The following is an 18627-nucleotide window of genomic DNA, read 5'->3' on the forward strand; positions in this document are numbered from 1 at the left end:
CTGAAAGAGGTAGCTTAAAGTTAATGCAAGTAACATCTATTCAGGCATGATGTATCCTGAGTTATAACTTTAATATTACAACATTAGGAATCCACATAGTTGCAGCTTCAAAAAAAATTTTTAAAAGGGAAAATTCTACAAAATATTGCAATATGCTAATAATCTTGTTCCTTCCTTACACAACAACAGGAATTCTGTCCACTGGAATCTGTGGGCTTCTGTGGGGAAACTGGGCACAATTAAACAACAGGTAGTGTTAGTAGTATGAGAAAATAAATGAATAGTGTCTCAGTGTTTGGAACGTAGATATTTCTAAGAGGACTTGGATCCAGCTTCCATCTGCTCCATTAGCACTGAGTGTGGCCAGTAGCAGATGCTCCAGGAGGGAGGTGTAAGATTTGTAGAGAGTAGCCTGTCTGTCTGCAGATTTTCATCTTCCTCTGTTTGTGGGGATGAGTCTGAGTTCTGAAACATAAGATTTAAAAATCTTCCCACAAAATCATTGTATGTCATCATTTCTTGAAGTTCTTGAAATCCATGCAAGTGTTTGTTACATGAGCAGCCTTTCTGTTTTTTTCTGGCAAAGTGTTTAATTACGTGCCTTTTAAGTCAATATTTTATTAAATATTAATTTATTAAGTGTGAATGTGTCAATATTTCAAGTGATTAAATTCTTTTTTTCATTTAAAAACATGAAACATATTTCCATTTGTTTTTTGGTTTTGATGGATTGAGTTTTGTTTTTTTTTTTTCCATAGTCCCCCATTTGTCTGATTTAAAAATACCTTATTGTTTTAATCTTTTTTTTTTTTTTCCTAACCACTTAACAGTTTTTATGCTTTTTGGGTTTATTTTTGAATTTTTTACACATAGCTTTTAACTGTGTACTCCCATATCTGGAATTTTGAAGTCTCCCATTAGGCATTTATAGGTTTCAAATTCAAAGCAAAAAATGTGGTGTTACCAGATGTATTATTATTTTATTGACTGATTTGCTTATATCAAAAAAGGGGAAGAACATAGGATGAGAGACAAAGATATTAATATTTGGGATATAAAGATCATACTGTTGTATGATCTTCATTTCACTGATCAGAGACATAGTGCTTTTTTAAATAAGATGAAAACCTTGTGAGAATAGAAAATGAGAAATATTTTGAAAATATTTTAGGGAATATTTTAAGTAAGTATTTCAAAGTATATTATGCTACAAAGTGATCATTACTGCTCTATTTAAAGCAGTTTATTTTTAGTAACTCTTCAATGTTTATATTTTATTGTTCTTATATAAATATTTAACTGCTAACATTGTTTTAAATTCTCAAGATTTATTATAGTTTTTTTCTCTAGAATTTTTTACTCAAACCAGTAAGTTATGATGGATTTCAAATAATTAATCTTCTTTGCTCCTTCTCCAAAAACCTTCTCCAAATCCTTTTGTTTTAGGAAATCTCTTGTTCAAATATGAACATTGAAGATCATTGAATCCTGCTATGTTATGCATGATGATCAAACCCTCTTTTTAAAAGATTTTCCAGTTGCCCAGTTTTTAAACCTTATTTTAATTTATTTTCTATTCAAATTAAAACAGACAGCTCAATGTACTAGAGAATCATAGAATCAGTTAGACTGGAAAATACCTCTAAGGTCATCGAGTCCAACTGTTAACCTGGCACTGCCTAGTCTACCACTAAACTGTTGGTGGTTTATATTTTATATTATCTTTCTACAGACCAATATGGAAAGCTAAACTATGTTATGCTTTGTGTTGTTAACAGCAGTAAAAAATTCCCTGGTGATGCAAAAAGTATATAACAGAAATGTACAGAGGGTTAATCTCTGTCTAACTTCAGGTAGCTGTTTTGGGAGGTGGCACTGCCACAAAGACACCACACAGAGCTGGGGTTTTCCAAGTTTAAGTTCAGAACATCTAGGTCAGAACCAGCCTTAGTCCCTTGTCTGTAGAAGAAACATGAATTTAATTAGTTTGAGCATCTCTTGGCACATGCTAACATCCTGAAGCGCTGCATGCCACTGCTAAAAATCTCCTTCTGATGAAGACTGCTATGACAATCTTGTCTTTCTTTTTTCCCCTACACTGTCCTCTTCTAGTGAACATACCTGCACTGGAGCCTGCAGCATGTCATGCCACAGTCCCTTTCTTTTGAGTTTAGACAGAAAGTTGTTTCCTTTAATGATAAAGAAAAATACCATTGCTCACTAACAAGGTAACAGCTGTTTTGTTGAGGTCAGTTTAATAGTGTAAGTATTTCTAGGTATGTGAAGTAGTCATGGAAAACCTTGCAATTCTGTACTTTAGAACAGAGGAGTTCAGACCTGGAATATATTGATTTCCAGTAACAAACAAAATCCTCATTAGTTCTTTTATTATTTATTATTTATTGGCCTGGTACTATGGAAAGGTATGCTCTAACTATATGGCTTCATAAATAGAATACTATGAAAAAATCTATTGAGAACATTTTAATTAGTTTTGGCATATCTAATTCATTAATATGATTATGATACAGTAGTAATAGCTGGGCTGATCCATTGGAGGCCTGAGAATTTAGTCTCTGCGTTGCTTTGTAGGAAAATGGAAGAATGATCAATGTAGCGTTAAGAAAATGAAAAATATCTTCTTTTTAAAATTCTATAGTGCAGCATAATAGTTTAAGATGGCTATTGTATGCTGGGCACAATAAAGTGGAGTCAAAAACCATGTTCAGACTGGCAGTCACAGAAATATTTTGCATTTGAAGGATCAGGGTGTAGCACTATTTCTAGTTCCACACCACTGGCATGCTCAGATGCAAGCCATGTTTCTCAGCAAAGGAAATCATATGTATACTCATCAAAAGTGATGCCTAATTTTTAGTCCTGCAAGAACATAGTTGATAAAATACTAGTTTCTAAATCAAAGGCATTCTTACCATCTGTAGAATTAAAAATTTACTAGTGTCTGCATGGTTTGCAGTTTCTAATCCAGTTGGCCATACCTTTTAGCACAAGATAATGAGAGGAGCTTGCTATTGCAATACTCCTTCAAAGTGAAGAGGATTCAATTAAGCTATTAAGCAAAAGTATAGGGGCTTTTTCAAACTTCTTTCACTCAGACTATGCCATGGCTAGGTAGGTGCATGCAGGGGAATGATGAAAACTGCAAATTTTGAATGTACAAATTGCTTTGATTTTTTTCTTTCATCTTTATTGATGTCAAATTGAATGCTTCCTTCTGTGGAACAGCATAATGTATGCAAGTGTTATTACTTAAGCAAGCCTGAAAAAATACAGGTGACCTTGTACAGTAAGACCAGAACTCATTATTTGCTGTGAAATATGTAAGAAAAAGAGATAAAACATCATCAAAAATATCTATCTTGTTTGATGAACATTAAGGAGGAAATAGTGTCTACTATTTCATTATTGGCATCAGTCTAGGAAATCATGTTTAGTGTTAATTAAATCTTCTGTAATACCTTTCATTTGAAAATAGAAGTGTATTAGAAATACTCATTTCTTAGATCTCAGAAATATTATTCCCATTTTCTGAAGGCATTGGTTAGGAGAGCAGCAGAGCTAGAGAACCAGCACTGCCAACTTCTAGTTCTGTATTTAGCAGACAGAACATGGTCCTGAACTTCAAATTAATCACAAGATGCATAAGATGGGACAGATGTAACTCTGCAGCTCCATGCAGCTCCTGAGTTAACTGGCAGTGCAGCTGAGCTGAGGGGCTGTGATGTTCAGGATGATGTGACTGAGAAACAGGGTCCTTTAGCCATGATGGAGAGCTAAAGGAGCTGGGCTGCATTCAGTAGGTGAACTGGAGCATGTAGAGTTGTACCAAATCTATTTTGCTGTCCAGAGAGAAAATTTCAGTTAATTTACATTGCTTCCACAGGTTTTTGGACACACATAAGGTAGCACTTAATTCTGGTCCACACCTGCTCCTCCTGTTTTACTTTTAGCATGGAGGTGAGGTAATCAGTTCTTACAGTGCTGAGAAGTCTTGAAAATCCTATTCTTTCATTCCTAAATCCTGATAAATTTATGATGAAGCTTTTATGTATACTGTAAGTTCTTCTAAGAGCTTTTTCCTTACCAAACACTCAGAATATATGGTGCTTTAATCCTGACTGAAGGCATGAGACACTATTCTGCAACAAACAATAATCAGTCTATCATATTTTTATTGCACTGGTTTAATAAATGCAATTATTTTCACTTATTCCATTGATTGACTGTTTATTCATCTTTAATATTCGCTGTTCTGATTTATACCTTTTGCATGTCATTTCAATGGTTATGAGGATACTCTTGCTTTAATTAATTTACTTGAATTAGAAATTTCAGCTTTTCATGTAACTATGTTCTTTTGCTACAAATGATCCTGGTCTTTTCATCTATTTCTTTTTTGTGTCCTGTGTCCTAATTTCCGATTAAAAATATGTTAATCTGTTTAACTCTGCTTCTGACTGTGTTGTAAGTGACTAATAATTTAAGATCTATTATTAGAGCTCACCACATTGTTAGTCAATGTCACACTGTAATTTAAGGCAGTGTGAAACTATCTTAAGAAGCTGTGAAAAGTTATAAGTCATAAACATATTGATGTTTCAGCCATTTGTAAAGAATTATTTACTTGAATAACTGCTATTATTAAGAAAAGGTATTAAGAAAAGTCTACAAGTGACATTTAATTTAAATTATGGAATCACAGCATGGTTTGGGGTGGAAGGGACCACAGAGACCACCTTGTTCAACCCTCTGCCATGGGCAGGGACACCTTCCACTAGAGCTGGTTGCTCCAAGCCTCATCCAACATGGCTTTGAACACTGCCAGGGATGGGCATCCACAACTTCTCTGAGCAACCAGTTCTAGTGCCTCACCACCATCATAAGGAAGAACTTCTTCTTTATATCCAATTCAAAAAACCAAGCTATATTAACAAAACATAGCCTGTCTCCATAATTTCTTGTATTTTTCTGCACATCATGTTGGTTTTAAGTGATACCTTGTCATGTCATCAAATCCTTGAATAACATTTATAAGCTGGCAAGCACAATTTGGGTTAACAACTACGGCCTTCATGTTTCCAGAATATAGGGAGAGGCAATTCTTAAGTCCATTAATGATTTTTAAATTTTCTTTGGATGTTTATTTTCACTTTAACTTATCCATGAATGAAAGCACTGTTAAATTTGTTTTTGCATATATTATCTGATGTCTCTGAATTTTTTCAGGTTAATTGCCCAGATCCATGATGAATTGTTGTTTGAAGTAGAAGATTCTCAAATCCAGGAATTCTCAGGTAAATACAATCTCTCTTTCTCTTTTCCTCCCACCTATTTTTACTCTCTATATCCTGTAATTTCTCAGAGAATAAAGAACTAATGTGATGAGAAGAAGCACATTGATTCTCACAATTAAGAAAATGCATACTAAGCAGATTTTTCTGAATGTTTTCCACCACTGGCTCTTATGTAGATAAAATGTGATACACTCATTTGGAATTCATTACCATGGTTATTTGTATTTAGTTTTTTTATTAAGATTTTATCATCCATTGTGTGAACCCTGTAAGAGTAAATAATATTTCCTCCAAGGTTTTAGAAGGAAATAAACCAGTTTGAAGTACTTTAGATTAGGGGCTGTTACATAAAGAAGTATTCAATTCTTCATGTAAGATTATACTGTAATGTAATTTCTATGTTAGTTTACTGCTTTTTTATATTAAGAAACCTTTATGATGGCACTCTCAAGATTAAGGTTAGTAAAAGTTTGTGCTTATGTTTTGATCCTCTCATCTGGCTTACTTCCAGACATTATTCCCTAAGCCAGAGTTTGTCTCAGCAGCTGGTACAAAGGGCACATAGCAGACTGTTGGGTCTCTTCTCCAGTAAGTTGTGGGTTTATTCCTGTAGGCACCAAGTGCTTATTCACAAACGTTGGTCTAGTTTGAAGCTCAACAATATGTTTGGCTAAACCAATTAACATAATGTCACAAATATTTTAAATGAACCAATACAAGAAATATCTTCCATTATATCACAAGCATTTAATAAAAAAATTATTTCAGCTTCCCATGCTGTATTCATTTGAACAGTACAAACTGCTATATTAGTCTCATTTCATCTCTGCTCCCTCTTGTGAGTATTAGTTCAAAATGAGAGCCTTAAAACTCTATCTAATCTAAACAAACTACCCAGGAAATATTTCAGCTCAATATATTCAGGGCATTGTAATGAATTAAGTTAATATATTAACATTTGACCTCTAAATACAGGAGTTAAGATTTGTTTTAAATTTAAAAAAACATGCTACAATTTATTGGAGATATCTGTTCAGAAAAGGTAATGTCTAAAATTGACATAGTTTCAGAGTTAGGAAGCATAGTGTACTGAAAGACATCTGTAGGACAGTATAGAAGAATTTTTATTATCTTATTTTGCATCAATTTGCATAGAGTGCTAATATTATACCCAAAAGATAAAAATTATTCATGATTGATAATACATATAGAAAATCACAGATTCTGCCCCCATTGGATCAAATTTAGATCTCCATCACTAGTCTGAATTTGTAGCAAATTCAGAAAAATCAATATTTTTCAAAGTATAACAGAAAAAACCTCTATCATATGAATAATAGTAATCATATGAATAATAGAAAAATAGTAATAGTAATGAAAATAGTAATAGTAATAATAGTAATATCCCACTCTGGAAACATAATGACTGGAGGCTTTTTTCTGAAAATGCAAAAAGAGTGCAGTTCAAATACTCAAGTTTAGAGTATGCACTGCACAGTAATTAGTTTGCTGATTTCCAGGTCTAGCTGCAGGGTGCAGAATAAACATACCTATAAATTCCTCTTTGAGCTTCAAAGTTATAATCCTATAATTGAAGTTGCTAAGATGACCTTTAGAAAATGGACCTGGGCAGTCTAGAGGTGTGAGATACCTTGGAAATTGTCATTGCACTTAGTGTAGGCTGCCAAACTTGAGTGTTCAAGATAGAAGCTTGTTTCATTCTGCTGATTGAAGATTGAGTTTTCAATTTGTCTCTATTTTGCCCTAAGAGTCAAAGAAAAAAAGAAAATTCTGCATTACAGGAACTTTCAGATATACTGAAGAGTGATAACTTGTCTTATTCTTTACACAAAAAGACCAACCTGAGACATTGATTTCCTTCCTTTTTATTCATCACTGGGAGAGCCTTACTTGGAAAACTGCATTTGCTTCTGGGCTTCCCAGTACAAGACTGAAGCAAGTACAACAAAGGGTGACAAAGATGATGAAGGGACTGGAGCATCTGTTCTATGAAGGCAGGCTGAGAGACCTGGGACTGTTCAGCCTGGAAAAGAGAGGCTCAGGGGATCCTACTAATGTATATATCCTAAGGGAGTGGGCATAGAGGAAGTAGTGGTGCCCAGTGACAGGACCAGAGGCAATGGGCACAAACCCAAACACAAAAGGTTCCCTCTGAAGATCAGGGAACACTGTTTTACTCCCAGGGTGACTGAGCACTGGCACAAGTTCCCCTGAGAGGTTGTGGTGTCTTCATCCTTGAAGATGTAAAAAAGCCATCTGGACAAGGTCCTGGCAAACAGCTCAAGGTGGCCCCTCTGAGCAGCAGGCTGGACCAGGTAACCTCCAAAGGTTCCTTTCAACCTCCCTGACTGTGTTTTGCAAGTAGTTCTGCTACTGGTAGAAGAACAAATCCAAGGTGTCTTAAAAGGGTCCAAAGCTGGTGATTCTTCAGTCATTAATGAGGATTTTGTTTGATCTGAATAGGCAGAGAAAGTGTGTGTCCACACTGGCATCTCACTTCCAGTCAGCAGGACAGGACGTGCCAAAGCAGATCTCCCTATTGTCCCAGTCCATAGTGTGAACGGTTTCAGTTCACATCACACAGCAGCCTGAGAACAGTTGACCTGGATTCCTTTCAGATGAAAGTAAATAGGAACACTCTTTTCTCCTAATATTTTTCAATTATTTCAGGAGCTGCTAAGTAAGGTAACAGATTAGATATCTGAGTGTTAAACCAAAATAGAGTCAGTAGGTTGTGTTCTCCTAAGTCGCTTAAGCATTGTGAATGTCCAAAGACAGTTTTCATCTCTTTACCTAAAGTTCTTTCACTTGTTTTTAAAATCCTTACTCTTCTTGCTTTTATTTGCCAATATTCTTTAGCTGTCAGCTTTGTCTTTACATATCTAATGAGCTTTTGTCCATTCAGAAACTTTAAATTACAGAATCTGCTGACTTGCAGTTTCCAGCCTGCAGTTTAATGATCCAGAGAGAAATCTCAGTTATGCAGTCACAAAGCTCAGTAAAGGGAAAGACGTGGACTTGAAGCTAAAGAGCAGTGTTTGAGGGTTTTAATGGATTACACTTCAGTGCTGTGTTATTCTCCTGCATTTAATGTGATCCAAGAAGTACTGGCCTACTATTCAGCATGTTTACATTCTGATTCCAGTCATGCTTCTGACCTACTTTTTCAGGAAAGCAACAACAAATATATGTCTCCTTTTTCTTGTTTGTAGAATGAACATTAAACTTAAAATATTTTTAAGATTTATAAATGAAGAACATAAAGGTAAATAGTATTATTTCATTAGATCATAATGAAGGATATAAGCCTTCTCAGCAGCATTTCCCTGATGGAAGAGTCTCTTTTGAATTGCTTCACAACATTAAAATGTTTTTTTGCTTCTAAGACTCTTCTGAATGGCACTGAAAAATGCCACAAGGAATTGTAATATTGGCACTTTTTGTGGGACTTCATATGCTCCAATAAGAATTTTCAGGACTTTACAATATACAGAAATCCCATTTATAATGCATCTAATAATGCACAGATGATTTGGAATCTTTTGCATCTAATAAACAAGAGGACAAGCAAACAAGCAAAGAAGTGTTCTTTTTTTTTTTCTAGATCTACTTCTGCACAAAGTACTGCATAAGGTGGGTCATCTCAAAGTCTCATCTCTATTTTGGAAGAATACTTTCTTCAAAAAGAATCCATTGCCCACAGTTTTATAGTACACATATGGCTCACTCTGAATGACAAGGCAGAACATGATTTATTTATAATAAGGTTTTGACTGCCCAAGCTTTGACACACTTCAAAATACAATGAAGCACATACTACTCTGAATGGTGCAATTTTCATCAAAGATATGGCATATCATTTCCTTCAATTCTATGTTTAGGGCAAGAACATGACAGCAAAAGAGCTTTTTAAAATCCTAATTTCCTATTAGAGGGTGCTTGGGAAGTTCAAATCAAAACATTTGGCAGAAATCCGTTTTGCTTGGGCAGAAGACTCTCAGCTTTACCATCAATAATCTGCCTGGTTTCTGGCCAGCTTGCCTGTCTGCCTTCCTCACATCTTGAGCTCTCCAGCAGCCCAGGAAGCAGAAAGGCAGATGATATTATGGAAATGCCAAAAACTGGGTTCTTGGATCTGAGAAGGCTCAGTGTCTCTGAGTCCTGAAGTCTGTGTAATCAGGTAGACAGTCTGTCCTCAAATCATACTGTGAGTCTGTGTAGAGACTCTGGAAGAGTATTTAGGAATGGCAGAGCCCAATTTTTCATTTTCTGGGGACTGTTTCTGACACTGGTGCTCCATGATAGGTTTGAACTGCTTCTTTGCCATTGGATTATGCTGAATGCATTACAGCTAAAAGGGGGAACACACTTTGTGGTGAAGAAAAGCAATTTTTTTTTTTTTTTACACTACAGGGATACCTGTAGTTATAGCTGTAGAATCTGGCTTCTAATGTGTGTTCCATAAATAGCTGGTGAGTTTGAAAGGTGAACTTTGCCAGTGGCAATTACTGTAGATTCTTCTATGCCTTTCTCTCTGCTTGATTGCATCCATTAGTGATAATTAAATGAAAGATACTTGGTACTTGAAATAACATCTTTTTGTAGAAATAGATGTATTCCAGTGCATTGTGTTCAATATCACAGTGCATTAGAGTAATTTTAAAGGTTTTTTTTTTAGAATTCATTTATAATTAAACAGTATTTATAGAATTAAAGAAATTCTTTATCTGTTTGTGTTTTTGGTACATGTGCAACGTAGAGTTTGAAAGAATTTTTCTAATATTTTACCAGATATAAAATATTTCAGCTGAAGTACTTACCTTGGATTTAAGAACACCGAAACAACCAGTCAAAAAAAAACCAAAATCAAAAACAAAAACAAACACCACCCCTCCTCCCCACCTAAATAATAAAAACACAACCAAAAAAAACCCCACCAAAACAACAATCAATATAAATTAAACCTATTTATGTTGGTATTAAGATCACTTGCTACCTAAAGAATAGTATCTTAGACTTTGTTTTAACATCTGCCAGTACACATTTTTGGCTCACATACAGATTACATGAAATTTCACTTTATTCTGCTACAATTTTATGCTTGCTTGGTACTGAGGCAGCTGCATTAAAATGTGCACAGGTTCAAAAGGGGACTGCAGTAACAGAAAAACAAAAGAATGAACAGGTCATCACAAGTTAGTGACATTTTCTGTCCTCTGAGCTGCCGTTTTCTAACTTGAAAAACACTGGTGCATAAACTAAAGATGCCTCTAGATAGCTTTCAATTTGCAAAAATCCCTATTCCATAGATCATATGTCTGGCCAGCTTTGATATGTTTCTGGAGTCATAATTTCATAGGTGAGTGCACTTGAAAAATGTCTTCAGTTTGATAGGGACAAATAAGCTTTTGTTCCACAGCAGGCATGCGTGTCTTATCTTTGCTCCTATTCACAGCACTTTCAATAAGCATATTTATTCTGGTCAGTATCAAGAAAATCTAATATATGTTAAAACATATGTTAAAATTTCAGTTCCTCTATAATATTTTGCCTTTGCTGTGACCATTTTTTATATACACAATATTTTAGCATGTATACTTAGCAGTTACAAAGCATTTCAGATGAGTAAAATCAACAACTCTCCTAATTGCTGACTATGGGTTTTGAGAGATAACTTGCAAAATCAGGAGAGCAGCATTTTACAGATGCCATTGCAGTACATGGCTGGCTGTAAAGGAACATTTTAAAATTAATAATTTATGTGCCCCAGATATACTAGATTCTTGACTGAATAGAAATAATAATTATCTCCAAAGTCTTCAGTCTAAATCTTAGAAAAGAAACAAAAAAATAAGAATGGTAGAGATAGATTTATTTAGACACTATGGTTCTGTTTTTTAGTGACTACACTCTAAAATGTATATCAGATAAAGAAGACATAGTTGTGTATGTCTGATTATTTATTGTGAGCCTTGAGAAAGAGGGAGATTTTCAAGGAGATTTGAGATAATAGTGAAAGAATCAGATATTATGTATATGGGACTAAAGGGAACCTCTCCTGTGATTACATGCCCCCAATGCCATATGGTCTCTTTTATAAATTATCATCTTCTTATGAAAAATTACTCCCACTAAGGGCTATTCCAGAATTCTGTCTCTCCAAAATCTAGAACTTTAGATTTCCAGCCTAAATCTATTCAGCTACTATAGCTATTTATTTTTGTGCAAAGACTGTAATGTATTTAAATTCTTCCTTCTTCACTGTTTACAGTCTTAGCAGACCACTGAACAGGAATGGCAATCCAGCTGCTTTTTCTTGATATTTGCAAAGGAGTGGTTTCAAAAGGCTGAAATGCAGGCACAACAACTTCAGATTGCTTGAAATGAATGGCTTTCCTAAACTCTGGGTAGAGAAGAAGTCAGTGTGACATGAGAAAGAGAACAGGGAGCTGAACTGACAGAAAAAAAGGAAAGAAGAAAATGAAGTAAATCCATGGAGAGGTTTTTAATGGTTGTCAAAGTGAATGAGGAACCATTGGGATTGTTCACTGATGTGGCCACTTTAATCTGTGCATTTTAAAATTAAGAGTATTTAAGAATGCAGCAGAATTTTGATTGTGCCAGATGCCTTAGAGTGAAAAGTGTGTGAACCAACAGAGAAGGCTGTTGCAGTCATTGCTGCCATCATTAATCCCCTTTTGGGCATAACAGCTAAATGGGACAGGACTAGCCAAATTCAGAGGTCTAGAGAACTTGGGGAAACAGGTCGAACTCAGCACATAGGCAGGCAGCAGCCTTTGTCATATCATTTATTTCAGCCCAGGAAGTGATGCTGCTGACTCATGCTCCATCTTTTACTGTCTGTTGGAACTCATTTTGTCAAGAAGACCTATTCCTCTCAATACCCAAATGCTCTATTGCTGTTTATTTATCCAACAATATAAGAAATGTTAAGCTGCACAGAGTTGAGTGTGCCCTTCGTAAGTGTTTGGTGGAACATACAGAGCTGAGTGATTCTGTGTGAGAAGTGCAGAATTCAGGTGTTATCCTCTCAAAAGTTTTGCGCAGTCATAGCTTGGGGAAAATGTTTACCCAGGACTGACTGCCAACACACTGAGCCTTCTGAAGGCATCCCACCTGGCTGGGGTGCCCCAGCATCTGCTGCATTGCTGACCTCTTGGAGCTGACAGCTTGTTGAAATTCAGAGTGGGCTTCTCAAGACAGAGGCAGTCCAACACTCCTCTATTAAGAGCCATGTTGACTTGGACTGGATTACAAATGAGTAATTATTTAGGCCAGCACTGTTCCTTTCACAATCTGTGGATTGCAGTGTTTGTTTCTGCACTCAGAAAATGTTGCTCTGTCCCACAGTGGACCATGAACTTCCTCAAATCTAACATGAAACAAGTCTACAGGTGTAGCTGTACATAGACGTGTCAACAAATGTCTTGGTTTCCTCAGCTCTGGCTCTTGATCTGCTGATACTTTGAGTTACTGCATAGAACTTCATAGACTTCATGGTGAAGTTTATGACAGCTCATTAGCACACAAATCTGAGTGAGCCAGTGGGGTCTGAGCACTGTTCAGGCAGAAGCTGGTTATCCTCATCATTATTATCAGGCCAGCCTCAGTGTCAGTGACACGACATGAAACATTACAGACTGTTTTTCATTCCTGGCATCATTAGAAAAGGTTTTGGCAGCAGCCACAGCAACAACATCCACAGCTTCTTAGAGTTCTTGTCGCTCCTTTGCCTCTAACCTCAGCTGCCAAAGAGCTGTGATGTGCAGCGAGGGGTAACTTCAAAGGAAGCTGCTCAGTAATCATGTGGGTTTGCTCTGGCAGTTACCAGCTCCTATCACAGACCCTGCTCCTTCTCAGCTCTGTGAGGCACATGACCACATACATTATTTACTCACCCATCCTGTCAGAGCAGTGCAGGTTCTGGAGCCACCTGGTATTCCTGCTTCACTTTCACTAGCCAAAAATATCTTCCATTTTAAAAACTGTTGATCCATCGAATCTCTCTTTGATTTTTATTAGAACAGTGTGTGTTGAAGCAGCAATCTTTGTCAAACAAAACACTAATTAGCAGGACCAGTGATGGCAAATCTGATCCCAAATGATTGTTTTGGAATAATTGTAGATGCATTTGCACAGTAATAGTGAGCATAGTGTTATGGCATGATGAGTTCTTAAGTTACATGAATTATACTGAAGTTTAATTGTTTAGAGTCCTGATAGCTCTACTATCCCACAGGGATGATTTTTTTAAAAATTTGGCTCTGATCTTTTTATTTTGAAGAGTAAAATATTTTTAAAAGTTCAGATTCTTGTGGGCTTTTTTTTCTGGCTTCTTTTTAAAGTGAGTGTTATGGTTGCACAAGAAAATTAAAATATATGAAATGTCATCAAACAGATAGTTATGAGTACTGAAGTTGAAAACTGAGCACTCACACATGCTCTATATACCTTTATATGAAATGTAGTAGTGCTACACTTCTCTATACATGGGATATATAAATTAAATAGTTCTGTACATTTTACCCTAAAATTCAATTTTAAAAAAGAAATTAAACTGTTCACAAGAGATAAAATATCACTTTAAATTAATCTGAAAAAGTTGTAAATGGCAATTTTTTTAATGCAGAAATGCAGGTATTATGTATCAGAATATAAAAAAATGATTTTATATGTACATATAACTGTCCTAACGTGGAAAATAAAGCTGTAGGTTTTCAAATTTACCTTACAGCACTGGTAAAAAGAATAATGGAGTCCCTGCAGCAAACCACAGCCTTGGAAGTACCACTGAAGGTAGGGAAAATTTTGAATTTCCATTTCTTTCTCAGGCATGCTTAGCTTTGTACATCATCATCGTTATTATATTAGGAATCTAGAAACAACAATTTTGTTTTTTACTTCAATTGTTTCATTTTCATATTTGCAGTAATTGCTTTTTCAAATTACTACAAAGGAAAATAACTGAAAGAAGGTATACTCCCTTTTGGAAAGTGAGATTTTTGGAGTAATGCATGTGGTAATTTAAAAATTTATTTCATTCTTTGCCATGAAACCTCTGTTGGGTGTGGTAGAGTGAGAAATATGTCTCTTTAATAAGTCCCTGGCTTTCTAGATTTGCCAGGCATTCATTACTGCTGAAAAAAATATTGCAAAATATCTTTCTTCAGTAATTCTCACTTAGAAAATGGGTGTATTTAACATTTCTCTGTGGATGCCTAATACACAAAGCAAACAAAATCGCTGGTCATTGCTAAAGGTAGAGGACATCATCTACCAGACCAACATCTGTAGAAAGTGAGTAGCTATCTATGTATTGGACCTAATTGTAATTGCATTATAAAATAATTATATTTTTCTCTCTACAAAACTGGTACCTGTCACTGTAGCCTACTGCTCAGCTTTTGTTGCTGGGTAAAAGGCTAAAGCTCTTGGCAATCCCTAGACTTCAGCCCAAGGGTTTCCAGTTCCCTGACAAATGGAGTACTTGGTGTTGCCAGATCACTCACTCAGCAGTAATACACAACAAGGTTCAGGGACAGAAGCAGCTTTATTCTAATTATTTCAGAAATGATTGCAACATACAGACTTGCACTAGTGGAAACAGTTGAAAAAGAAAACTACTTGATAATTTGTCTTGTATTTCTTCCTGCAGATCTTCTGTATCTATTGCAGAATTCCAGCCACTTTGTGGGGCTTTCTCTGGAGGTCTTGCAGTTACAAGACCCTTTATGGGTCCTTAGGGAGCCCATCCTTCCCACAAAAATTGAGAAAGGATAATGAAGGGTATCCAAAATCTAAATTACTCTTTCTGCTTCCCGTACTGATTTCCCCCTCACTGTTCACTTAACCTTTGTAAGATTTTACATTCCTGTTTACTAAATATGGTCCAGTGAGACTTTTTGGCCACACTGGGATTATAAATTTCTTGCACTGATACTCCCAAGCTTTGCAAACTGCATTTCTGTAGGTTGCTTACATTGGACACCTGTGTTAGCCTTTCTTCTTTTGTTACACATTTCTTGGAGGAAAAAAAAAAAAGAAGCCAGACTGTTTTTCAAGGTATATTACATTTAAATATTTTTAATTACTGTATTAGATACCTGGCATTCATGCTGCTATAAGGTTCTTTAAAATAATAAAATATGGTATTTTTGGTGGCATATAAAGTGAATAGCAACACTAGAGTCCTTTCTGGATAGGAAAAATTTAAGAAGACTTTTTGGTGCCTTTTTCAGAGGTAGCAATGTTCATACTTTGTCTGAGGAAGTCATGGTCATGAAATAAATATGAGCACTGTAGTAGGTTTCTAAGAAAGACAAATGTTTACATGGTTGCTGAGAGTGTTCCTAGATGCAGGGGTAGAATATAATTTTAGTGTTACATTTTTCAGACTAACCATTAAGTGCCAGAAGGTTTCAATGTCCTGTGGACAAATGGGACATACCTTGTTATTCACCTCTGTCTAATGTGCTTTACTGTCACACACTAACAAATCCTTCTCAATGCATTAAATAGATGGATTCAAGATGTCACTCCCATGAGAACAGTAATTCTCCATTAAACACCAACTATGCCTTAATAGGTGAAAAGAAACACATTCTTAGACAATAAGTAGTTATCTGGGGCTTTCAAAAATTAGGTCTTTTTAGTAGGCAGTAGAAGTATTTGGAGATACATATTTCATTAGTCAGTAGAAGTATTTTAGTAGGCAGTAGAAGTATTTGGAGATGCACATTTCATTCCCCTTGTTTGGTCTCCTTTTCCTAAGCAAATTACTGTGGGAATCCTGACATACTTCTGCTCGTGCAGCACGTTAGGCTACATCCATCATGAAGATACTTCACCTTCCTCTGAAGCCTCAAAAAGAGATCAATGACAGAGGACAGATAGAAAACATAAAGTTTGATCTCAGAGAAGAAATTGAGAGTGATCTTTAAAAAAAAGTTTGTTTTTTTGTTCATGTTGTTTACCCTTCTATACAGTTAAGAAAATGTCTTTTAGGATTAGAGATGTTGAAGATGAAAAGATTTTTGTGAAATGCTCCTGCTCCCCTTCAGCAGACTTACTTCAGCTAAATATGTATTGTGTGCTCCCTTAATATGAATATTATTTCTTGATATGGAGACAAAATGTCACTAAAGTAGAGCACACATAGAGTCTTAATGGGGAGAGATCTCTTTTTCTTCTTTGAGGTAAAAGATGCTTTATCTTTGAAGTAGTTTTTTTTTCAAAATATAGTCCATGCTAATGAGGCAGCTTTCATGTCAACAAATCTACTGTGTACAACAGCACCAGGAACACAAAACAAACTGAAATTAAACCAAACCAACAATAAAAATACCCCAGAACTTGAAAAGTGGGGCGTAAAAAGCCCTAGTATCTTTATGCATTGCAGACAAAGTTACTGATGATAAACATCAAAATCATCATTTGTAGCTCTTTTAAAAGCATGAGATGAATTTTGCTTTAGTGTATTCCTTGCAATTCAGTAATATGTATTTGCAATTTGAAAACTAAAGGTTAATTTAAATTGTTAAGGAATTTTTATCAGAACTGTGGCAATAATTGAGTATTAATACAAATGAAGAACATTTCACGTTGGATAGGCATGTAATCTGGAGCAGTATCACATCCAAAGGGAAAAGCAAAAATAGTAGTCTTGCTTTATGTGATGTGTTTATTTGTTTAAATTTTTATTTTTTTTCCCTGACAGGTTCCGTTGAAAGTGATTCTTACAACTGGGAAATCATGGGGGTGTATGACAGAATTGCAGGAGATGTAAAGCAGTCATTGGGGATGTTATTCAGTACCCAAACACCTCATTGGCCTGTGCTGATTCCTCGCTGAATCACTAGGCAACAGCGCTGCTGGATCTTTCATAAGCACCTAATACTCTGCATGTGAATTTTTTTACTTCATTTTGTCTGTAGCCCTAGGCAACAGCAGTGAGATAAAACTGGTTTTTACCAGTTCATTGTGTTTCCTTTAGCCAAGGTATCCAGCAGGGAGCTGCTTTTGTTCACAGCTAAATTACTACATGTGAGAAATGAAACAAGACAGTATTAACCCTTTGGGAGCATTACAAATATATTTGAGTTACACAGATGTTCAGACTTTAATGTTAAATATTTTTGTGAAGTGCTTGTGTAAAAATACTTATAAGCTGGCAGTATTTGAACTATGTCAGATGCTTAACTATTGTGTTCAGCTTATTTTGTATTTTGTGAGTAGAATGTAGCTGCTTGGTGTTCATCACATATTAAATGTCCTGTTCTTCAGTCTTAGAAAAAGAGTAAATGAACTTAATTTTTTTCTATAATTTTGGAGCAAAACAGGTAAACAAAACTAGAAGCTTAAATGTATTTATAAAAAGGAGATTGTTTCCATTCAATTAATTTCAAACTGAGTTTGCACCATAGCCTTAGCATACTTTAGATAAAGTATTGCAGTTTTGCCTAATCTATTATTTTTATTACTGATATAATGATAAATATTGTTTAGATAAATTTCAGGATTCATCCTTATCCTTTTTAGGATCCAGGCTTTTACTTCAATGTTTGGATTTTTTATTAATAATTTGGTTTTCTGTAGAGTTTATTCTTCAAATGAGATTTGTTTCATAACATTACTGTTTTACAAATTCTGTCTCTGTGCTTGTGGAATATGAAATTGTCCTTGAAGTCTACTAATTATTCATAAGTTGAAGTCAAGCACAAAACTTTTAAGAGTTGTTCAGTATGTTTCAGCATTAGACATCAAATTATCACAGTAATACAATTTAAATTCTAGAACTGTATGATTGTAAAGATTTTGCAGCATTTTTAATTTGTATAATTAATTAATTTTACTTTGCACTTAAAGCCATTAAACTATTAAACATTGTTTTCTTATGTTGCTTATTAATCATACATAACCTGTCAGCTGATGTGAGTCAGTAGTTTCTAAAAATTGATTCTTATACAACTGGCATTGATCATGTAAGCAAAGATAGAACCTGCTGCACATTAATTGGGGTCAGTTTTGGCAGGAGGATCCAGCCTGCATGGCTGTGACACCATGCCAGGTCCTGTGAGTAGGGGCCCTATCCCACCTGTCCAGCAGAGAGGAGGTTGCACAAGTTTTCTTCTAGTTTTTGCTATTTTCAAGCCCTCTGTGTTTACAGTGGCATTGAATAAGTGTGAAATGTTCTACTGTCTCATCTCTTTCACTCCTCTTTAAGATCTACTGGTTTTGGGAGGCCCCTACTAACCAAGCCCTGTTTCTATAA

At 35.4% G+C, this 18627-nt stretch overlaps 1 protein-coding gene across 8 annotated transcripts in view; it reads left to right on the forward strand.

The window, feature by feature from the left end:
* LOC128787103 (DNA polymerase nu-like) overlaps positions 1-18627 on the forward strand; it is a 111617-nt gene that overhangs the window by 80120 nt on the left and 12870 nt on the right. For 6 of the 8 annotated variants that reach the window (XM_053941000.1, XM_053941003.1, XM_053941002.1 and 3 more), the window contains 3 exons: positions 5248-5315; positions 14092-14153; positions 17074-18241. In XM_053941000.1, the coding sequence (XP_053796975.1) occupies positions 5248-5315; positions 14092-14153; positions 17074-17142 (199 nt within the window). In that variant the 3' untranslated portion in view covers positions 17143-18241. Of the gene's footprint in view, positions 1-5247; positions 5316-14091; positions 14154-17073; positions 18242-18627 lie in introns of those variants that run through there. The other 2 variants (XR_008430573.1, XM_053941001.1) reach the window with 1 other exon arrangement.

The sequence above is a fragment of the Vidua chalybeata genome, chromosome 4 (genome assembly GCF_026979565.1).
Source record: "Vidua chalybeata isolate OUT-0048 chromosome 4, bVidCha1 merged haplotype, whole genome shotgun sequence".
Classification (NCBI taxonomy): domain Eukaryota; kingdom Metazoa; phylum Chordata; class Aves; order Passeriformes; family Viduidae; genus Vidua; species Vidua chalybeata.